General features: G+C 50.9%; 1 protein-coding gene across 4 annotated transcripts in view; it reads left to right on the top strand.

Moving 5' to 3' along the window:
• The window catches only part of SLC26A9 (solute carrier family 26 member 9), a 28530-nt gene extending 5428 nt beyond the window's left edge, over nucleotides 1-23102 (top strand). The window contains exons 2-21 of one of the 4 annotated variants that reach the window (XM_077157584.1): nucleotides 1838-1980; nucleotides 4781-4920; nucleotides 5046-5156; nucleotides 5783-5958; nucleotides 7500-7664; nucleotides 8258-8410; nucleotides 8715-8797; nucleotides 9564-9711; nucleotides 9999-10112; nucleotides 10304-10381; nucleotides 10974-11069; nucleotides 12795-12901; nucleotides 13596-13665; nucleotides 13750-13842; nucleotides 13983-14096; nucleotides 14660-14941; nucleotides 15926-15980; nucleotides 17141-17286; nucleotides 18668-18736; nucleotides 20761-23102. In XM_077157584.1, coding sequence (XP_077013699.1) covers nucleotides 1856-1980; nucleotides 4781-4920; nucleotides 5046-5156; nucleotides 5783-5958; nucleotides 7500-7664; nucleotides 8258-8410; nucleotides 8715-8797; nucleotides 9564-9711; nucleotides 9999-10112; nucleotides 10304-10381; nucleotides 10974-11069; nucleotides 12795-12901; nucleotides 13596-13665; nucleotides 13750-13842; nucleotides 13983-14096; nucleotides 14660-14941; nucleotides 15926-15980; nucleotides 17141-17286; nucleotides 18668-18736; nucleotides 20761-20808 — 2373 coding nt within the window. In that variant the 5' untranslated portion in view covers nucleotides 1838-1855 and the 3' untranslated portion in view covers nucleotides 20809-23102. The other 3 variants (XM_077157586.1, XM_077157585.1, XR_013174265.1) reach the window with 3 other exon arrangements.
• The last annotated feature ends 398 nt before the right edge of the window (nucleotides 23103-23500 follow it).

The raw sequence follows: 23500 nt of genomic DNA, 5'->3' as shown, positions 1-23500 counted from the left end.
GGCCACCCTACCTCCCCAGGAGAATGAAGGGCTGGAAGCCTCTGAGCTGTTCCTCCAAGAGGAAGGAAGCACCCTCCCCTCCTAATCTTAGTAATAGTGGCCGTTACCATTTATTGGCTGCCTATGAAAAGCCACGTGATCTCATTTAATCCTCATGGCAATCTGCAGGACTGTTATCATCCCCATTTACAGAAGAAGAAACTGAATCTTTGGATCCAGGTCATTCTGGCTCCAAATCTTGTGCTGTTTCCCTTACGCCACTCTGCCTCTCACTTCTCCCACTGAAATGTCACACGTGGCAGGCTGCCCATGTCTGCTCCAAAACATCACTTGATTCATTCAACAAGCATTTATTGAGTACGTATTAAGTGCCAGGCACTGGGCTGGGCACAGGTGCTGTGGATAGGTGCTATTCCTGCCCAGCTTGAATAGCATCTGTGGGGTTTTCCAGGCTCCCAGCCCTTGCTTAGAGTTCTCTGTGGGCCTCCAGGTCCCAAGACCAAATGAACAGAATAGACCGGACTGACCCATTCAACTTGAGTACAATCTTGTTAATAACAATTATCTTTGCATCATTCTTAACATTTTATGTAACCCTTTCTCATCCATTGATTCAGTTGATTCTCACACCAACCCTGTGAGCTAGGTATGTCACCCCCATTTTACTGATGAGCAGTCTGAGGCTCAAAGATGTAATGTCACCTGTTCCAGCAAAGCCAGGACTAGAATCCAGGTTTCTGAACCCTTAGTTAATGTTCTTTCTATCTCTCTCCATCCATAAGCCTGCTCCCCATCACTAACTTCCCCTACCCCCCACCCCGGTTCTCTCCCCAGGAAGTCTCCCTACCCCCTGTGGGGTTACTTACCTTCAACCCCATCTGAAATCTCTTTCCAAACTGGCCACAGCCACCTCACACTCCTTACCTCCCCAACATGAATCCTCCCTCTAAACCTGCCCCATTTCTTTTCCTCTCTCTCCTTCCTCTGGTGGGCTTATCCCAGCTCTGGGGGGCAGGGACCAGGGAGCGTGAGGCGGGACCAGAGGTTGGAGAAGAAGGAAAAGGTTCCTGCAGGGAGCTCCTCTGGGCCTCAGGGGCCCTGGCGCTTAGCTCTGTCCCTCTGGGCTCCGGCTCATCAGCAAGGTTGCGCAAAAAGTGAGGAGGAGAGAGACACCAGTACACAAGGGTGGGGGAAAAGTTAGGGCACAGGAAGCCGTGGGAGAAGAGCTGGCAGCAAACCATCCCAATTTCCCCAAACACCATTGTCCCCCTGGGGAAACCTGTTGGTGAAGTCTGAGACCTCTTGCAGGAAGGGTCTTCCTGAGGTCACCTCGGCTATTCCCCTGCCTCCTGGCAGACTGTTTTCTGTTTCTTCCAAGCTGACTGGCTGACTAGTATGAACCTTTCTGCAAGGGAAACTGAGGTCCGGGGACAAAGATTGGCTTGTTGGGGGGCACCAGGGGTCCAGTGGAGAATAAGCTCAACGAGCTGACACCAGCTGTGACTTCTGCCTTTGAACTCCCACCTCCATTTTGCCTGCTATTCGGCGGGGGTGATGGTGATGTCACAGATGTGAGGTGCCAGCCACGTGCTGGGCGCCAAACAAAACAGCCAGAGCGAGTGTGTGCATCATCCATCCCTGGGAAGGGAAGGCCACCAGAAGCAGCGAGTCTGGTGGACAGACTTGAAAGAGGGAAGGGAGGCACCTTCCTGGATGGGGGCGGGGAAGAGCAGAATAAAACGGCTGCAACGAGGACCAGAGGACCAGACGGAGAAGGCCGAGCCAGCACTGGGGAGGGATGCCTCCCTCACTCTCCACTACTCTGCTTCTCCCAAAGCTCGTAAATGCCCCAGAAATGAGCCAGCCCAGGCCCCGCTACGTGGTAGACAGAGCCGCATACTCTCTCACCCTCTTCGATGATGAGTTTGACAAGAAGGACCGGACGTACCCAGTAGGAGAGAAACTTCGCAATGCCTTCAGGTAACGTGGTCCAGAGCCCAGATTCCTCTTTCCTTTGCTCCCCAACTCCCCACCCCACCTCCTCGCCCACCACAACCTTCTCTGTACCAGGATGCAGCCCTGCACCGGTATCCCTAAGACCGGAGCTGGGGAGGCCCTGAACAGACAAGGTTCTGCATTTGGAATTTAAGATCCTGCAGCCCCATCTTTACGGAGAGACCACCCCCCACCCCCCACCCAGGGAGAATGGGGGTAGGAGCAAGAACTACCCACGGCTTCAGAAGGATTATAAGTCCTCCCCAAACCCCTGCATGAGGGATCTCCCACATTCTCAGTCCACCCAAGACTCTCTGGGGTTTTTAAGAGAGCTGTCGACATGCATGCTGCAACATGGCAGGGCAGGGAATGTCAGGGTTTTTACTTCAAAGTCAGCTTCCCTTCTCATCCAAGGAAAACTGGAAGGACCACCACCCCATGCCCTTTGTCCTCTTCCCTCTAGGATGTTCCTGAACCAGAAAATATCCAAAGGCTGCCCTAAATTCCAAGGCTCTCTTGTAGGGGACCTAGATGAGGTCCTATTAGCACCTCTTTATGCTCAGATCCCTGACGCAACCATTCCTTTCCAGGATTGAGAGGTTGGCTGGTGAGACCTTGCCTCTAAGGAAGGGGCCACACAAGGAGCTCTTCACTCACACCCCAGAAGCCTGAGGCTATGAACTTTGCTTTCCCCCTCCCCAGCCTTCTGGCAGACCTCATTCAGCTGCTGCTGTGGGCTGGCTCGCGCTCCCTCACTCCCCTGGGGGAACGGTTGATTCAGTTACCTGGATTGAGGTCATGGCAATGGCTGAAGTAGGGGTGCAGGTGGAACAGGTTCAGACCGGGAGAATCACCCACTTGAGGCTTGACTGAAAGCGTGGTCCAACCCTGCTTCTCCTGGGAGGCTCCCTCTCAGCCCAGTTACAGCCTAGTACTCGGCTTCCCAGTGTCGGGCTCTGCACCCACAGCCGTGCTCTTCAGATGGGTGGGCTCTGCCAGCTTTTGCGCCCAAAGAGTTTCAGTTTGGGTTGTTTCTGTGCTAGAGGGACGGGGGCATCTGTGGTTGTCCTAAAAGTTTAGGGTGATGAAAGCTATGAAGGGATGTAGGGGATGTACAATTCCTATTGGCTGGCATGAGAGCCTTGAACAGTGCCTGGCACACAAAGGTTCTCAATAAATAATTATCTAATGAGTGGATAAATGTCTAGAAAGCTAATCCCTCCTTCTACTTCCCTCTTTATGGCCTCTGTATAGTTGTTTGGCATCTGTTTCCAGCTTCTCTTTTTGTCCTCAGATTTCTTTGCCCAAAATATGACAGGCTTGCAAGTAAGTCTGGGCCTGTGCTAGCCCCTGATTACATTGTTTTTCTTACTCCAACCTCCAGTTCTCCCTAATGCACAAAAAAAAGAAACAAAATAAATAAATAAAAGAACCCTGAGAGAGCCCTTTAAGGCTGATTTTCTCTTAGGACAAGATTTTAGAAATGCTTTAAGCTATTTACCACCAGTCTAACTCCCCTTCCACCATCCCAAGGGTAGGACAGGCACTCACCAGCCCTAGAAGAGACCAGGTAGCCAGGCAGTGATGGTGATGCCATTGCACAGAGTGTCGGTGAGAGCAGAAAATCTCTGGCCAGACTTCACGGGTACAAAGCATTGTCTGTGTTAGTTTCATTCTTGGGTGACATCCAGGGGACCCAGTCTCAGGGAAACTACTGTTGAGCAACAGCGAAGAGCAGGAATAGGTGTCAGGCAGGAAAAGAGAACTGATCAGAGAAAGCCAGTGAGTCACCAGATGGGGCCTAAATATTTGAGTCCCTTCATCTGGGACAAGAAAAGCAAATGCTCCCCTACCCAACCTCCCGCCTTCCAGTCATCAGTCACTGGCTGTCACCCTTGAGTTGAGTTGTAGGCCCTTATTTCTACTGCTCCTGAGTTTCTATGAAAGGACCCCAAGGTGTTCAACAAACAGGGAAGGGATCAACCCTCTCCACCTTATGTTCACCAATGAATGAGCCTTCCATTCTTCCCTCCCTGCCAATGAAATAAGAGGGGAAAGAACTCAGGTACTGGAGTTATAAAGGAAGGCAAGTCAGTGGAGGCTCTCCCTGTAGGGACAATGGAAACATTATTTGGGGGGAATTTCTAAGAAAAATGGCAACAGATCCCACTCAGACTGAGTTTCAATACGAATCCATCCTTTCACTTATTTATCCATCCATTTATTCTGAAAATATTTACTAAGCACTCCTGTGTGAGGCACAGGATATACAAAGACATATAAAAGAAATGCATTTTCACCATGGTGGAGTTTGCTGTCTTGTCGTAGAGACAGCAAAAAAAGCAAGTGGTAACAATACAGGACACACACACAGCTGCGGGATTCCAAGCAAGTGGCACCTGTGCAGAGAGTCAGAGAAACCTTTCCTGGAGAAACACCATCTGAGCTGGGAGGTGGACTGGATATCTCAGAAGGCTAAACCACCCCCAGATACACACCTTGAAACCAAGTCTTGTAGACTTCACAAGGTGAACAGCCAGAGGTCAGAAGACCTGCAGTTGATGCCCGAGGTGTGTTGACAGACTCTCAAAAGAAAGTTCTTGGATATTCTTCTCAATATCCCTGGCATACAGGACAGTGTGGGTCCTCAGTGTTTTATGCCTGAACTTTTGAATGAATTTTGAATGAATGAATGCATTACCAGGAACTGGATAATAGAATCCCACCCCACCGAAAGTGTGCAAGCGAGGAGTGCTGCATGGAAACCTGCTCTCTCCCCCTGCAGATGTTCCTCGGCCAAGGTCAAAACCGTGGTGTTCGGACTTCTCCCCATTCTCTCCTGGCTCCCCAAGTACAAGATCAAAGACTACATCATCCCCGACCTGCTCGGTGGACTCAGTGGTGGATCCATCCAGGTCCCACAAGGTGAGAGGTTTCCTCAGCTAGGCCTGGCCTGCTGCTCCCCTGTGTCTCCCTCCCCACCCATCCCCTCTCTGTGGCCTCCGTCCCCTGGTTGTGCCCCTGAGCCTTCCACCTCTGTGTCCTCCCAGGCATGGCGTTCGCTCTGCTGGCCAACCTTCCCGCCGTCAATGGCCTCTACTCCTCCTTCTTCCCCCTCCTGCCCTACTTCTTCCTGGGGAGTGTGCACCAGATGGTGCCAGGTAAGGCCTCTCCCCTCCTGGTGGGCAGGATGCCCTGGAAGGTGAGGACAGTGGCAAGCAAGGGGGTACCTGGAGGTGGTGCTGCTCAGTCCTGAAGGGAATGTCACTGTGAGTGTCAGGTCCAGCCTGCTGGGACCTTGGTGAAGCCACTGAGCCTCTGTGAGCTCAGTCCGTCCCACCTGCTCTGCCTCCTCCCTCCTTGGGCCCTGGGCAAGGTGAAATGGAACAAGACTAAATGCCTAAAGTGCTAAACTAATGTGAGAGGTCACCGTCCCAACTCCCAGGCTGGTCTCTGCAGTCCACTGTAGAGCTATGTGGTGCTCTCTGTACCAAGGGAGATGGAACGAAGGGTTGGTCACCAGACTTGGTTTCCGGTTCAGGCTCTGTTTGTATTTTGAAGCCCACTTCCTCAGGTAGCCAATGAGATAATAGTAGCGTTCGAGGTGAAAGCCCTTTGGAAAGCATAGATGGAGGAGAGAAGCGAATGGTGGTTGTCATGCTGGAGAGGAGCCCGGGAGGCGTGGGGATCCGTCACCTTGGGGGTTGGAGCATTCGTGGGCCCCTTTCTGGTTTCCATGGGCCTGACCCAAACCTCTGACTTGTGCCGGCCGGGTGGGGCACCACAGGTACCTTTGCAGTTATCAGCATCCTGGTGGGTAACATCTGTCTGCAGCTGGCTCCAGAGTCAAAATTCCGGGTCTTCAATAATGCCACCAACGAGAGTTTCGTGGACACGGCGGCCATGGAGGTGGAGAGGCTGCACGTGTCGGCTACGCTAGCCTGCCTGACTGCTGTCATCCAGGTGAGGGGTTCAGCAGCCCCCATCCCCACCAGCTCCCAGCCTCGGGAGGGCACCACACCACCCTGCCCCTGCATCAAAGTCCCAGGTTATCTTGACATTAAAGCAGACATAGCACTCTACCTCTTTCCTCTTTCGCATTCCCAGGGCCCAAAAAGGACCTTGAAAAGTCCGGAGCATCTGTTCACCCACCTCCAGGCAGGGCCGTAAGACCAGCATCTCTGCCTGATCCAACCGCTCCAAGCTGAGAGCCTGTCAAAAAGACCCACAGCCTTTCTCCACTAATTCTTCCAGTGCCCAGCAATTCTCTCTGCCAGCACAGGCTCCCCCTCTGTTTTCTCTTACGCTTCCACGTTACTGAGTCACTCTAACAGCCCTCGTCCCCCTCTTGTCTCCTCTTCTCCGAGCCATAACATCAGCTGCATAATATAAATTGAGCTTCTTCCACATGCAGAAAGCTCTCCTAGGCTTCACAGAAGGAAGTATAGTATGATAGAATGCAAAAGCAGGAAGCAATCTCAGAGAGCACCTTTCAGTCATTTACTCATTCACTCAGTTCATGGATTTTTTGTGGGGCTTTTTTAGTTGTATTACAGTGCCAGGAACTAGGTGAAGCCCTGGGGAAACAAAGATAAATAAGAAAGAGCCCTAGTTCTCAAGGAGCTCACAGCCTAGCAGGGTTGTTCTCTTCTGCGTTCCAACAAATAGCTGTTGGAACGCAGACGGGAAGGTCAGGAAAGGCCTCAAAGAGGAGATGACATTTGACCTGAGTTTTAAACCATGAGTAGAAGCTAAGTAATGCTCAATGAACACAGTGTGGAAGGATGGTCCAGGCAGAAGGAACAAAACCCAAACGCTCTGAGGTCTGAGAGGGGCGATCTGACCTGGATGGCGAGGAGTTCGGTGTGGCTGGAAGGCAGAGGGCCTTTTGGGGAAAGGGGATGGGGAAAGGTAGGCAGGGGCAGACGTGAAGTCTCAGGTTTGCAGATTTGGATCAGATTGATTGTTTTGAAGAATTATTGAGGTAGCAGAGAAGATGATGGACGGAAAGGTGGATTAGAATCGAGGCAGAGGGGCCCAGACCAGGAGGTGGCAGTGAAGAGGGACACGGGTGTGAATTTAAGGAACCTTTGGCCGTCCGCCTCCACAGGGCTTGCTGGTAGGCTGGGTGTGGGAGGGGAAGACAGGGAGGCGGTAGGACGACTCCCAGGTGTTTGGTTGGGCAATTGGTTGGATGGGGGCATCATTTGCTGAGAGAGGACAAACTGAAGGAGGACCAGACTCATTTTACAGATAAGGAAACTGAAGCCAGGATGGCGAAGTGACGAGGAGGACTGTGCCCCAAAGGAACTAAAGGTCTGATGGCAGGGCACGTGGGACACAGGAGAAGTTCAAGACAAGGTTAAAGAAAAGCTCATTTCCCAAGAGCTACTGCTCTCCCAGGAAGGCATGGAACTCCAGCTTGGGGTTCGGGTTAGGCAGACTCTGAGAGCTGCTGGCCCAACGTGCCTTCCCTCCCTCTCTCCCCCACGTCCCCTTCTAAGATGGGCCTGGGCTTCGTGCAGTTTGGCTTCGTGGCCATCTACCTCTCTGAGTCCTTCATCCGGGGTTTCATGACGGCTGCCGGCCTGCAGATCCTCGTCTCGGTGCTTAAGTACATCTTTGGGCTGACTGTCCCCCCCTACGCGGGCCCGGGGGCCATCGTCTTTGTGAGTCTGGGAATGCACCTCTGTGAATGCAAAGGGGTTTGGGCAGACAAGCAGACAGGATGTGTCGTTTGAAGAAGCTGTGAGCTCCTCATGGAGAAGCACCCTCAAGCAAGGGCTGGCTGACCCTTCGCTTGCTCAGAGAGCAATTGGAGGGGGTTCCCACCTTGGGAGGGAGAGTCGAGCACATGACCTAGAGGTCTTGCCCAGGTTCTCTGTACTTAATCCCTACAGGAAATACAATGTACATCCCCCATCAGTTCCCCATTCCAGGGCCTCAACCCCTCCCTGCCTGGGAAGTTCTTCTTTATGTCTAATCTTGATCCCTCCTCCTTTAGTTTGAATTCATTCCTCTTTTTCGATCTAGGGGAAGGGAAGGGGATTCAGCTTCCCCATCCCTGCACGAGCTCCTGCTCTGCCCTTTGGGGGAGGGTGGTGGCAGATGAGACAATGCTCATGAGCAGAGTCTGAATTCTGCTTTGGTTGTGCCTCCATCAAGCTTCATTGGCATCCTTTCTCTGGGTCAGGCACCCAAGGGCGGGGAGAGGATGGGAAGCAGGGGTGGGAGCCTGTGAGTGTGGTGCTCTCTCCCCCAGACCTTCATTGACATTTGCAAAAACCTCCCCCGCACCAACATCGCCTCGCTGGTCTTCGCCCTCATCAGTGGGGTCTTCCTGGTGCTGGTGAAGGAGCTCAACGCTCGCTACATGCACAGGATCCGCTTCCCCATCCCCACGGAGATGATTGTGGTAAGAGCCTGGCTCGGGGCTGGGGTCTTGAGGGGCCAGGGCGGAGAGGCACTGAGAGGGGAACCCAGCTCCCAGTCAGGGCTGATCCCCACCAGCCGCCACTGGCAGCCAGTGAAGCAGGAAGTCAGGCCTGATTCCATCCATCCCCCTGGATGTGGCGTCCACTCTTCCTCTCCTCCGGCAGTGCCCTCCGGAGAAGGCAGGGGAGTGGGGTTTGGGCCCCCAGGGAAAGGGAGGCCTAAAAAAGCACCCTCCCCAGAGCCGACTCGGGGCCAATCCCCATTCTCCACCTTGGGGTTTGCAGGTGGTGGTGGCGACAGCTGTCTCGGGGAGCTGTAAGATGCCCCAAAGGTACCACATGCAGATCGTGGGGGAAATCCAACATGGGTGAGTCCCAGCGCCCCCAAAGCCCCGGCCCAACCCCCCGCCGCACTCCCCCCAAAGCCTGGGCTCCATGAGACTGAGATGAGCTGAGCTCTATGCAAGTGCATTATAAACTGCACGATTCTAGTCAGATGTGCATTCTTGCTATTCCTTCTTATGAAGAAAAGCCACACCTCTAGGCAATGCGGGCTGTTTGATGAAAGCTTCGTCTTAACTGCCACGCCCCCCCACCAAAGTCTCATTAGAAACCATGCTATTCAGTCAAAGCTTCTCTGGTCAGCCCCTTGCTAGTTCCTTGCCTTGCTCTAATGCATTGGCTCTTTTTATCCACGTGGAAAAGAGGATATTAGGGTCAACAGAATTTGCCAAACAACTGCCCCATCCCAAGCACCACGCTGGGCCCTAGGAGGAGGGGGCAATGCTTTCCCTGTAGAGCTGGAGAAGACGAGGGAGGGAGGCTCCCATGGCACTGCCGCAGTCCTGAAACGGTCTGTGGGCCACAAGTGTAGAGAGTCCAGGATCTGGGCTTAAACAAACCGGGCCCTACCTCCTCCTGGCTCTGTGACCTTGGACAGGTTGTTTACACTCTCTAAGCCTCAGCTTCCTCCTTGTTAAGCAGAGGTGATGGTACCTACTCCAGCGGGTTGTACTGATGAGATGATTTATGCCAAGACACGTAGGGCCCGGTCCCCTTGGGCTGGAGAAGGACTGAGCTGCATTCCCGCCCCTCACGCCCTTGGGCCCTGCCTTCTCTCTGGCTCTTTGGCAGGTTCCCCACTGCGGTGTTGCCTGTGGTTTCACAGTGGAAGGACATGATTGGCACAGCCTTCTCTCTGGCCATCGTGGGCTACGTCATCAACCTGGCCATGGGCCGGACCCTGGCCAGCAAACATGGCTATGATGTGGATCCTAACCAGGTAGCCCCGGCCACTCCTGGTAGAGCTGGGCAGCACGGGACAGGGCCAAGAGAGGGGCCCTTTGGCCTGATACGAGGCAGGCTGCATTCCAGCTAGGGGAGGGGGACTTCCCTGTCCCCAAGACGCTGACCACTGGCTGTTCAGGCTGTAGTGCTGGGCGCCAGTCCTAGGCCCCAGATCCACCCAGCCTACATGTCCCACTAGGCTTGGGCCCCATGCCCCCATGTCGTCATAGTCATGCTCTGGCACTGGACCTCCAGACTCTAATTCTGCCCCTCTTTCTGCAGGAGATGATCGCTCTGGGCTGCAGCAACTTCTTTGGCTCCTTCTTTAAAATCCATGTCATTTGTTGTGCTCTCTCGGTCACTCTGGCTGTAGATGGAGCTGGAGGAAAATCCCAGGTGAGTAGTTCTGTACCAGGGAAGTGAGGGGACCAGGAAGCTGAAAAATTGCCCCACATGCCCACAAGGCAGGCCAGCTGTCTCCTGAAATTCCTCTCCCCTCCTTGCCCTCCACTCCCCCAAAGCCCGCTACTGGGAATAAAGCCAGAGCAAGAACTGCACACCAACCCTGTCCTCCTGACTCTGACTAGGTGTCGAGCCTGTGTGTGTCTCTGGTGGTGATGATCACCATGCTGGCCCTGGGGTCCTATCTGTACCCGCTCCCAAAGGTAAGAGCCCAGGAGCATGGCAGAGGACAGGAAGAGACTCAGGACAGGGGTGGAGGGTGGAAAAGAAAAAGAATCCTTAAGAACCACGGCGATTGCTGTTTTGCAGATTATAAAGTGCTGTCATGGTCACATTTAATCCTAGTGACGACCCTAAGACATAGAAGAAGTAGCATACAATCTCCCCATTTTATAAGGGAGGAAAGCTGTCCATAGTGAGGCTTCTAAAAAGTGTAGAGCTGGGTTCAAATTCCAGTCTTCTGGAATTTGGGGTCCTTTCTGCAACCAGCGTTGACAAGCTCTGTGAGTGCCAGGCCCTCTAGTAGTCCAGCTAGGAGGGGTCTAAGCACGGGGCCATTTAGAGATGAGGGAAGAATGGACAGAGAAGGGCAAGGGGGGGTGATGGGCTCCCATGACCTACTGCCTGTATTCTCCAAACCTAAGACTTAGTGCACAAATTTGGAAGCTTCCCCCGGGGGAGGTGTTCTGAAACTCCAGCTCTGAGCTGCCGGGCTTCCCGGGGTAGGTGTTTGTAGGAAGGGCAAGGAGAAAGTGACACCCCCAGGTGACACGGCCCATTGCTCTCCTTCCCCAGTCTGTGCTAGGAGCCCTGATAGCTGTCAACCTCAAGAACTCCCTCAAGCAGCTCACTGACCCCTACTACCTGTGGAAGAAGAGCAAACTGGACTGTGTAGGTACCAGGCAGCCTCTGGGGGCCCAACCGAACCCTCCCCCTCACCTCCAACCCCACCGCCCAGCCATGTCAATTCTCCTAACTCTGACCCAGCTCATCTGCTGCTCCCTAACTAGCATAACTGAGCGGTTCGTACGCTAGGCTTTGGACTGGGACCCCTGGTGTTCAAATCCTAACTCAACTATTCACTGGCTCTGTGGCCAACAAGTCCCTTAACCTCTCTGAGTCTTGGCTTCCCTCACTGTGAAATGGGAATTTTACACTCCCTAACCCTAGGGTTGCTATAAGGGAGAAATGAGATAATCCAAGTAAACAGTACATTTTCTGAATTACATCTTGTGCTCAGTAAATGTAGCTATTGTTTTTGTGATTTATAGCTCCATTTTAAAAAGTGACAAAGGGATGTCACTTTTTAAAAATGTAAAAGCCCAGAACATAAACTTGGAGGATCAGAGTCTTGAACAAGGTGCTGGACTTCTGCAGAGCTCCATTTCCTCATATGGAAATTGGCGTGATAGTCATGACTGTGTCATATACTTGTTCTGAGGATTAAGTGAGGTCATAATGAGAAAGCACCATGTAACCATAAAACTCTGCAAATATGAGTTTATTGCTATGGTTAGTCACATCCGTCACCTCATCTTCCAGCAGACAGCAATAAAGGCTACCATGCATTGCCATTATCTCCATTTCAACCCCACCATAACCTATGAGAGAGGATTACTAACCTCATTTAAGGATGATGAAATTAAGGCTCAGAAAGGTTAAGTAACTCCTCAAAGGTCACACAGGTTTAAGTTGTAAGGTCTGGATTTGAACCCACTGTCTTAGATTCCAGCCCTCTAGGTTGTGCTGTCTCTATGGGAGGGAGCTCACCTCCATGGTTCCGGGTAGAAACTCCTTTAAGTCAGAGGACTGAGTGATCCATATGGGATCCCCCAACAAGTAGATGAGGTGCACTGGGAGAAAAATTTATGTCCCAATCCCCAACTCAAGGATATGCTTTTAACACATCCAAAAGTTTCCCTACCATAGTCACTGTCTCGTATCCATATAGTGCTCTGTTTCTATGGCCTCCGTTAAGCTTTACTGCAACTCTATACAAGAATCGGGGCTGGTTTGTTTTAGGTAAGGAATTTGGGGGATCTTAGGGACTGTAGGAACAACCATAAAAGCTGCATCCAGTCCTGTAATCCACCCAGGCACCAGGCAGTCAGGGCAGGAAGCAGTCCCTGAGCACACATGGGTGCAAACATAGCTCACGATTCCATGGAGAGAGGGACCTCACATTTATTGCATACCCTTTGGTGCCTATCACTAGGCTAGGACCTCTGCATTCCTTAACTCTTTAATCCTTTCAGCATTCCTCTTTGTGGATTAAGAAACTGAGGCTCACATAGCTAGTAAGTAAGAAAACCAAACTTTGAACCCAGGCATTTCTGACCCAAGGCGCATACTCTTATGATTATGCTACTCTACCTTCTTGCATGTGCTGGGTTGTCTGTTAAAAATAACACAGATAAGATTGGGGAGGCACACTCAATTTAGGGAAAATGAGTGAGTATAACTGAAGCAAAAAATACATAAACCATCACAAAAATGCAATAAAAAGGAAAGGGTGGATCTAAGGCTGTGCAAGCAGAGAATGGCTTGATCCAGGAAGACTTCCTGAAAGAGGGGGTTTTCACCCCAGGCCTGCTTTTGACACCTCTCTCCTCACAGTGTGTCTGGGTGGTGAGCTTCCTCTCCTCCTTCTTCCTGAGCCTGCCATATGGCGTGGCTGTGGGTGTTGCCTTCTCCATGCTGGTTGTGATCTTCCAGACCCAGTTGTAAGTAACACTCACCTGACCGGCCCACTGCACCCTTACTCCTTCTAGGCTTGGCACCGGAAGTGCTTCCAGACCTGAGGACAGCCTAACCCAGCTGTGACTTAGGCATTGGTTGGGCCATATGACTTCCCATACCCTGAAGAAGTCATTGTGACGTGGAGGTTATGGAGGGGGGTGGGGGAGGGCGCAGAGAAAGTGGGGGAAGAACAGATGGGCAAGACTCAAAGTCCTCCCAAAGGCACTGCCAGAACCTCTGAACAAATAGAAGCCCCATGCCAGGAGAATACTGGGCCACAGGGCAGATACTATGTCCTCCTAGAACAAGATGAAACAGTTCAGGCTGGGATGGGGGAGGGGTCTGGGCCAGGGCTGGGAAGATGCCAAACATTGGGGAAACCCTTCTTGGAGAACTCAGAGCCAGGCATGGTGACTTCAGGGCCACCAAAGCTTGTGTACTTCCACCCCTCTTCTCTGAGCTGTGTCAAGGGCTTACATGTCACCCTCTAGTTAGAGCCCCACCCCGGGCCACCAGGCATATGCCTGCAGTATGGAAAGATAAACAAAACAAGCCAGGGCACGAGGAAGGGGCCCTCTCCTTCCTTGCTTCTGGCTCCAGCCTCCAGCCCCAAGCATTCTTCCAGGTCCATGTGCTATGAGCATTCTCTTATGTTTTTCTTTTTCATTCTTCATGCAGTCGAAATGGCCATGCTCTGGCCCAGATCATGGACACTGACATTTATGTGAATCCCAAAACCTACAATAGGGTGGGTAATCCATGCTTATGGCCTTCTCTCTTTCTCTGCCCATAAAGACATGCCTGCCACCTAAGCTCAATCCTCCTGCTGTAGGTCCAGGAAATCCATGGGATCAAGATCGTCACTTATTGCTCCCCTCTCTACTTTGCTAATTCAGAGATCTTCAGGAGAAAGGTCATCACCAAGGTAAGGCCCAATCCTCTGGTGACCAGAGGAGCTGAACAGAGATCCAGGCCAGAAGACGGGGGCAGAAAGGGTCAGGGAGCCAAGAGCATGCCTCCTCCAAAGAGGATGGATTGAAAACTTTGTTGCTTCTCTCCCTACAGACAGGTGTAGACCCCCAGAAAGTATTGCTGGCCAAGCAAAAATACCTTAAGAAGCATGATATGGGAATAAAGATGCCCACACAACGGAGGAAGTCTCTATTCATGAAGACCAAGGTAAACTGAATCTAGAAACAGCCCTCATGTCCTGCTCCCGTACGTTCTGATCTTGTCCCCTGGTGCCCCACCTCCCAGCAGCCTGATGGCCACTGGGCAATCTTCTCCATGGGTGAGGGGTTGCCAGTTCCCAGGATAACCAAGAAACTCCCATAACCTCTCCTCATTTTCTGGCTAAAAAAGGGCATTGCCCGCGGACTCTGAACAACATTGGATGGGGGGCAATAGTGAGTTGACCGGGGCTCCCAGAAAAAAAAAAAAAAAAAAGCTGGCATGGGCATGGGAGTTCCCATGACATGGACAAAAGCAAAAAGATGCTCAGTTATTTCCACAGGGGCTTCCTCCTGGAAGAGAGTGCACTGGCTTTAGTACTTCTCTTGGAAGGCTCCTCCCCAACTTACAGGCCCTGTGTAAGGAAGGGGCTTTGGGAGCGGCCTTTCCTGTGGGGTTCTCGGGCCCTTGATTGCCCACCACCAACTTCAGTTCTCCCCCTCCACTCTCCTGGTCCCGGCTTCATCAGCGAGATGAGTCCTGCCTTCACACCCCCAATCCCATCCCTCTAGACCATCTCCCTGCAGGAGCTCCAGCAGGACTTTGAGAGCACCTCACCCACTGACCCCAACAACAACCAGACACCTGCCAACGGCGCCAGCGTGTCCTACATCACCTTCAGCCCTGACACCTCCTCAGCCACCCATTGTGAGCCACCTGCCTCTGCTGAGTCCACAGGTGAACCCAGCAACACCCTGGCCAGCGTCCCACCCTTCGTCACCTTCCACACCCTCATCCTCGACATGAGTGGGGTCAGCTTTGTGGACCTGATGGGCATCAAGGCCCTGGCCAAGGTGAGGCCCTCAGGGAGAGGGGGTGTGAGCCCACTCCTACTCCCCTTCACTGCCCTTTCTTGGGGCCCCCATTTCCCCAAACTGAGCCCACCAAGGAGGCTGAAGTTTCCTTAGGATCCCTCCTTTCCGTGACCAGGATGGAATGCTTTCTGCAGAGCAGGGCGGAACAGCCCAAGAAGGAGTCTCTGGAAAGGGGACCAAAGCATCACACCCCACAGTCCTACTCCAGCAGAAGCCATCACACGTTTCCCCTCAGGCTGCCGAGAACCCACCCCAGAGGCCTCTGAGTAGAGTCCGGCATGGCCCCTAGCTTGTGGTCTACTTCCTTCCTAACCTGACCTTGACACTCTAGCAGTCAGCCGGTTCCAGCCAACCGAGAAAAGAAGAAATAATATCAGTTCCCCACACCCTCAGGCCAAACAGGCAGCCCACGGGACACCTTGAATAAATTAATCCATCTGATAACTTATCAGTGGCCACTCTCTGCGAGGAGTCAGCTAACCTCAGAGTTGGTTCAGAAAGAGGCAGCCAAGGGGAAACAGGGGAAGAGGCTCCAATCCTCCATCCTTGGGCCTCAGCCAGCTTCCCTAGCCTGGACTGGAATTCAGGCCAGCCCTGACTGAAGCCCTAGCGCCTCTGAACCTCGGTCCTCCCCTGTGGCTTTTGCCTAAAGCCACAGAACTGGGGAAAAGGTAGGGTCTGGGAATCGGGTACTGAAAGAAAAGATCTGGCCCTGTAGGAAGGAACCACATTGCCACACTGGCAGAGCCACATTTCCATTTTTCAGAGAAGCCCTCGGCCAACACTCCAGGGAAAAGTGGTGTGCTTTTGTTCTATTTTTATCCTGGGCTGCCAAGGCTCTCAGGGGTGCTTATTTGTTCGGCTTCCCTGCTGAAGTACATTTTGTGAATCGCTTTTGAGACTCACTTAGAACATTCCTTCCCTCTTGTCTCCCTACCTCCAAACCCTCTCCAACATTTCTAGCTGAGCTCCACCTACGAGAAGATTGGCGTGAGGGTCTTCTTGGTGAACATTCATGGTAAGAGAAGGTGGACAGTTCAGGGGACTGAAATGCTGGCAAGGGTGTGGGGCGGGGACAGGTAGTGGCTGGAGGAGGGGACTAAGTGCACTCAAACAGTTCCCAAACGTCTCATTCCCTGCTCACGAGAGCTTCAGACACCAGTCAGGGCAGACTGAGGCCAGATTGTGTCACTCTCCTAGGGGTCCCAATAGCAGAGTGTGTGTGGACAGGGTGGGTGTGGTATGAACTTGGGAAAGAACAGCTGGGATTCCAATTTGTCAAGGAACCTCCACCAAGTTACTTTGTCTAGAGATCCGTTTCTTCCTACATAAAAGGAGGGGGCTGACTAGATGGATTTGGGAGTCCTCTCCAAATCTGAAGGCCCATGGATCTCTCTATAAGCATAGAGCACACAGGCACCTTACTTAAGGAACACCCAGACCCTCATTTTTATATGCACGGTCTCCAAAGGGTGCATGTACACAGCCTAAGAATGTGTCCACAGAGCACTGTGCACTCACCCCATTAGTGTGGATGCAAAGGGTGCAGCCATGGAGACAGTGAGCACATAAAGCTACACAAGAGAATGTTAAGGGTCCCGTAACACACACCCAGCTTCCACTAGAGGTTCTGATCCTCTAGATCCAGCCAGCTGGGTTGCCCAACTTGAGAACTGGCCTGAGCATGTCCCAGGCTCTGTGGGGGCTCTGCTTAGGGAGCGCAGTCCTGGACCGGCAATGACCTACTCTGCATGCATTCCAGAGTTAGAATCAGTGGAATTCCTCCCTCTCGCTTTAGTCATTCCCTCGGGAAACCATCTCTAGGATTTGGTGAGAGTAAGGGCTCTGCCACACATTGGAGGTGGCAGGAAAGGTCTGGATAACTTTCGGGAACAGAATTGGCAGCAGCCCCCCTGGGGCCTTCTAGCCTTTCCGTCTCCCAACGTTCTCTGAATCGAACTACTTCCTGTTGCCCGGTGCGGAAGGTTCAGCACCCTCAGACTCATGTCGCCCTCTGCTGCCCAGAACTGAGATTGCAATGCTGCTTGCCGGCAGACGCAGCTAGAGCATCCTCGGGACTTTCTCTCCTTCGCTGCCTGCTCTGTCTGCTCATCCCGCCCCCCACCCCCACCCCATGTGGCTGTCATCTTCCTGAAGGTGGTCTTTTCCTCTTTCCAGCCCAGGTATACAATGACATTAGCCATGGAGGCGTCTTTGAGGACGGGGGTCTGGAGCGCAGCCATGTCTTCCTCAGTGTGCACGACGCCGTCCTCTTTGCTCAGGCAAACGCCAGAGAAGTGGATGCAGGACGCGACTTCCAAGGGGTGAGAACCTAGGCTCGCAGGGCAATGAGACAGCAGGACAATGGCACATAAGAAGGAACGCAGGAGAGGGTCTGAGTTCCAACTCTGGTTCAGTAATTTAACTTTTCTGAATCTCAGTTTCCCTATCTGTAGAATGGGCGCTGAAAACTATTATTACCTACTTCACAGGATTTTTCGGTTTCTGTCTTTGTTTTAGGATTAAATGACGAGGATATCTCGGATATCACTTGAAAGCACTTTGTATATTGGAACATCCTGTATCATTATTAATTTACTTCCCGACCTCAGGAACAACCAAAGCAGGTTACATTCTGCCTAGTGTCTGGAATAGCTGACCCCCTTGCTCCTTCACTTTCTCTAACAGGGGGTTGGGGAAGGGAACGGAAAGAGCCTGTTTATTTTAACTTAACAGAGCTTGAAGAGTTTAGGCTGGGGTCAGTGAAGTGACTGGGTCTGAATTTTGTCCCAGCTTCTTGACATTTAATTTACTAGTGCAGTAGAGGGTATGCAAATGAGATTCAAATAACATCTTCTATAAGAGGTCAAAAAACTGAGGAACCTGAAAAAGCCCTCTCCAAGGAGGTCCCTGCCTTAGCCCTGCCAGCTGCTGCCCAAGCCCCATGGTCCTGCCCTTGACTTCCCAAGATTTTGTTTATGCCCCAGCCCTTGGTCAAAAAAAAAAAAAAATTCTCTTAGGGCTTTTCTGGCTCTAGAGCAATGATTTGCTCTTTGCTTTGAGCGACTGGTGAAGGTGAAGCCATCTGTCCTCAGTGCTGAAAGACTGCGCAGGAAAACATGGGGCCTTGGCTCCTGCCCGCCACACTTGGAGGAAACTGTGAGAGAGCAATGGGTTTTCCCACTTCATGAACCTTGTCCATGGAGCAAAGAGAGGGAGCTTCTGGAAGAATCCTGATCATTTATTATTGCATGATATTTTCTAATTGTTTCAGTTCACAAAATACTCTTATACATAAATTATATATACACACTTTATGCATGTATGTGTGTATATGTATATATAAACGCACACACACATATACGCCTTTTCAGCAGCATAGTAAAGTAGAAGGCCAGCAAAGTAAATTTGGTTATTCTACTTTTACAGATCACAGATGGGGAAATAGATTTCCAGAGAGGGGAAATGAATTCCCCAGGGGCAGGCAGCTAGTCCTTATAAGCTGGGTAAACATTCCATGCCTCTAAAAGGCCTTGTAAAGGAGGGCAGACCCTGAGCACAGCTGTGCTATCTTTGTGAGGCAGGTGAGGCATTGGAAAACGCGATAGCCACCGGGTGCTGTCAGCCCTTCTTCCTGCCACCGTGCACCTGACTTTGTTCCCCCGGCCGCTGGAGCTCATTCTCCACTGGTTTCCCTCCACCCAGGCTCCAGATGACCCTGAGCTTTCCTACGATTCTGAGGAGGAGAGCCCCAGCTACTGGGACTTGGAGCAGGTGAGCTGAGCGATGGAGGGAGTGGGGGCTGGGGGGAGGAAGGTTCTTGGACACAAGGTGTTCAGAGGGTTCTCTGCCCCCAGGCCCGGGCAGTCACCTCCAAGGCAACGAAGTTTCATTCTCATCTTTCTTTTACTAGCAGATCTTTTTTTTTTCTTTCTAGGGGGCACCTTTTCTTTTGACAAAACTAGCTTTACAAACTTTATATTCCCAAACTCCCAAAGTTTCACTTATTTAAAAAACAAGAGACAAGATATTCTGTTCCCCCACGTTTTCAAGCATGACAATAAAATAGTACCAAATTTCCAAGTGACATAAGCTAACCGCAACTTATATGCCACAGAAGGGAACAGCAGCGCGTCAAACATTCCCTAGTTTCAGGTACGCCTGTAAGAAACACGTGGACACACTTGAGTTTTTTTAACCACCGTTTTATATCAACAAACCTTTAATTATCTGATATACATTTCCATGTATGGTAGGCAGAACTCTGTGAACATTCAAATTACACAAATCATTTGCTTTTTATGATCTCTTGATTTGGAAATTAATTTAAAAATAAGAGGACTGTAGCGCTTAGTAGCTGCAAATGCGACTGTTACTGCACACAAGAGCAGAAGAACAAGGAAGGTTGAATTATTTCCTCTCAGGAATGATTCTTTAAAACTTTAATGTATATTTTAATGGCAAAGTTAAAGCCTTCAGTGCAAAAAGCAAGTTGAAGTTTTGCCTCAGACTCTAACGATCTAGCCAATCACAGATTTTGTGCAATTAGTTGCTAACATACCCATTTAAGACATTAACACTGACTCTTCAATAGGACAGTTACATGGCTCTGAAGTGGACACTCTTTATAGTTCACCTTAGCTTTGCATGTCAATGCGATTTTTAGAGTCTGCAATGGGAAGTTATAGCACATTCTTTACTAGCAGGTGTTAATACCTCTCACTCCCGAGGAGAGACACTGGATCTCTCTTTGAGAGCTAGGATCTATTCTTGACTCTCCAACTCATCAACCACATGACTTCTGACATGCCACATTCCTCCATTGAGCCCCAGTTTTTCTCATTTGTAAAATAAGGGAAATAATGGTAATACCTGCCCTACCTTCCTCACACAATTAGTAGCAGATTCGTTTGGTCTTTCCTTAACAGTATCTATGGAGTACCTACAGCTTGTCTAATAAGGTAGTCACACACCCGTAAGCAAACCAAACCAAAGTTTGAGATGAATTCTAGGGGTTCAAATGAATTATTATTGCATGTGGACAGGCCTCAAGAACTCAAAGCTATGCACATATGAGAGGTTACTCTTCCTTTAGGGCTCTATGGTCCTGACATGAAAATGAGCACTAACCCAATACCCTGAATTAAAAGAAACCCAGATGACTAAATTTAACGAAATCTGGCTTTAGAAATAACATCTCTTCTTGTGCCTCTCCCCATTTTTTTTTTTAGAGTTCTCTGGTCCTCTGAATATGTCTATGAGGATGCTTGTGGCAGGTGGGAGACATTAGAAAATAGAACTGGAGATTTGTGAGATTGGTTTATGTGCCTGCTTGGAATTTCCAGCATATTCCAACAATCCTGGATAGGGTCAAAATATCTTATCAGAGAAAGGACGTTAGAACTTTTCTAGTCCCACCCTCCCATTTTACCTGATGAAGAAATTGAAGCTGAAAGAGGAAAGAGGCATATGAGAGGTCATACGGCACACTCAAGGCAAACAAAAATTAAATTTTAAGCTTCTTAAGTCACCGCTCTACTGGTTCACCTCTATACCTGCTCTGCCTTTTCCCTGCTCTTACATACATGCACACACACAAACACATTCACATTATCACACATTTATACACACTATCACACTCACACGCACATATGCTCATTCACACACTCACGTACACACACACGTTATGTCTTTCTGGCCTGTGGTCCAAAAGGCCACCTCTTGGCTGGCAGCTACTCTGAACTCAACAGGTCTAACGCTCTGCCTTCCCTCCCCTTTCCTTTCCACGGCGCCCGCAGGAGATGTTCGGAAGCATGTTTCACTCAGAGACTCTGACTGCCCTGTGAGGGCCTGGCTGGTTCCCAGGCTGCCTCCAGAGTGCTTGGCTCCTGGGGTTTCCGTGAAGGATATGCCCAGAATCACAGCAAGTGGCAGGCAGTGGAGAGCACATCCTCCAGGACTTCGGCTCCTGTCTACCCTCCTCCACCCCTTGGCCTCTACCCCTGCACCCCTCCTGGGCTCTCTAGGGAGCAGCAGCGTGGACAACTTGCTCTTTTGGAACCAGGCTTGGGAGCCCACCTCTTCACTCCTCCTCTCACCTTCAGGGCCCTGACCAGCAAGAAGTGAGCCTCCCACTCACTCCACCCCACCCACCCAGGCCTGCCCGTGGCAGCTGGCAGGACCCCTTGACTTCAGGACTTGAGAGTGAGCCACGAGCAGGAGGGAAAGTGCAACTGTGCTAACGTGGAGCAGACACTTCAGAGGTGTCCTTGGGCCAGAGGTGTCAGGCTGCCACCTGGTGCAAGGATGAATTCATTAGGATTTTGTAACTTGCCCCCTCTAGCTGCCAAACTCTGTCCCTGGCAGCTCTGCACCCCCTGGAACCAGGTGCTCCCCACAAGCCAGCATTGGTGTCTTGGTGGCTATATCCCCTTCCTCTTCATCCCAAGGCTTCCAAGACTGTCACTGCTACTCAGCACCTCAGACTCGAGCCTGCAGAACAGCCAGGACCCTCAAAACCACCAGCACTCCCTCCCCAGAGGCAGCCCCACCAAGGCAGTTGTGTCAGCCTCGTGAAACATTATCACTCCCCCTGCCTTCAGGGGCTGTTCCCTTCTACCCGAGGCTGGTAGGAACCCAAAAAGTGGGCAGAATCCTCTGGTAACCTAGCAACAGATGGCAGTTACTCTGCACAAAGGCTACTGGGAATCCCTTTTTATACCTGAGGCTCAGTGAGAGAGGCACTGCAAGTGCCAACCAGAGCAAACTGATAGGAGCCAGGTCCTGACTGTCCCCCCCAACCTTAAGGCTGGTCAGGGAGATGCCTCCTCTCCTTGGGGAATCTGCCTTTCCTTCTTCATCTGGCAAAGAGCTAATTATTGTAACTCTCTTATCAGTTTGTGGGTTAGAACCATGATGAGCAGCTTCAGCCAGCCAACAGATCACCCCCCAGGAACTAGCTGAGGTCCTAACTGGGTGCAGAACATGGAAAAGGGCTGGTCCAAGTTAGATCATCCTCCACAGGGATTCCCAAACAAGCTCAGGACCTGAAGCCATCTCCTTCTAGGAAATATGAGAATAAGGGGTTAAAGTTCCCCACATATCTGGAGGTAGCTAGAGGAAACCCCACAGTTGACTTGAAAATAAATAGGTTCCATGTGCAAGTGTTTTGTACAAATTTCCACGGAAGTGCACAGAAAACCTTCTGGCCTCTCCCCAACTGTTTCTCCCAAGCTCCTTCAACTAAATGTCCCCTGTCCCAACAGGTTGGGCTGGCCCAGCCTAGAAAATGCCCCAGTTCCTAACTTCAGTCTCACTGGCTTTGTATGTCTCTGTGTTGAGTCAGTCAGTCAGCTAGCAAGTCTTCTAAGAGTTAAAAAAGTGGGTGCTGGCGAAAAGCCAACACATTCTTGGCTGGAGAGCATTTGCTTCTCTGTGAATTCATTATGCCATCTGGCTGCCAATGGAGCTCAAAACTTGGAAGGCGGAAGACAATGTTATCTGGGATTCACCACTGCCCAGCACCCAAAGTGCCAAATTCCAGTAGGACAAGAACCTTAGCCAATGACAACTCACCCTCCCCTACTCCACCTCCTTCAAAGTCCAGTTGAGGCCCAGGAGTCTGGGGAAGGTCACAGAGCCTCAGGACATCCCAAGTCAGAGGCCCCTTTTGAGGCAAGTGTTTAGGCCCCTTAAGGACTTGATGAAGTGGCCTTTAAGCCCAGGCCAGCCCTAAAACTGAAGGACCTTGTGATTTGCCATGCCCTGGAGTTGCTCAGGGCTTGGAAGAGACCCTGCAACATATCTAAGGGTGTAAATACTCACAAAGCCCACTGTTTAGGTAAGATTGGAAATGCACAGGGCAGAGGGGAAACACTGAAGAAAACTCCACTGTTGGAATACTTTGGAAATAACAGATTCACACAGACTACTCTTCTGGATGTGATTGAGGCAAGAAGAGGGGACGAGGTAGCGAAATAATCCAGAATTTCAATACTTTTGAATGTTCTTAGTGAAACTGACCTGTTTTGATGTGGTTCCGGGTAGGACCGGGACTCTCGAGATATTTGTGTAATTTATTTAATTTAAATGCCATTCTTCTTTTGTTTGTTTTGGTAATAAAGCAGTTTTGAAATGTGAACTCATGAATGTGTTTGGATGGTTTTCCAGTGAGGTAAAATGAGCTTTACCCTCAGGGAAAGCTGGCCTTGAATGGCGCTATCCTGGAGAAAGCAAGGAGCTGAGATTTCTTCTGTAGTCTCCCAGCTCCTCTCCGTTCTGGTTCCCACTCCTGGGAATGAAGAAATTTCCATTCTAGCTGAAGAGCAGAGGTCTGGGAGGAACACTGGACTGAGGGATCCACATACCAGGGGCCAGTCCTCAGATCCAGCCCTGTGGCTTTTATGGCTATCGGGGAAAGCAAAGTTCCATCTTTCCCTCTGTTTACCTGAATCTTCATTCATTAATTCTTGACCTTTTATGAGATGTCTATTAACAGTCAGTCCCATCAATAACCATCAAAGCTCTTAGAGTCCTCAG

This window comes from Tamandua tetradactyla, chromosome 4 (genome assembly GCF_023851605.1).
Source record: "Tamandua tetradactyla isolate mTamTet1 chromosome 4, mTamTet1.pri, whole genome shotgun sequence".
Taxonomy (NCBI): domain Eukaryota; kingdom Metazoa; phylum Chordata; class Mammalia; order Pilosa; family Myrmecophagidae; genus Tamandua; species Tamandua tetradactyla.
Note: the sequence above shows the minus strand (reverse complement) of the source record. Positions and strands in the feature narration are given on the sequence as shown.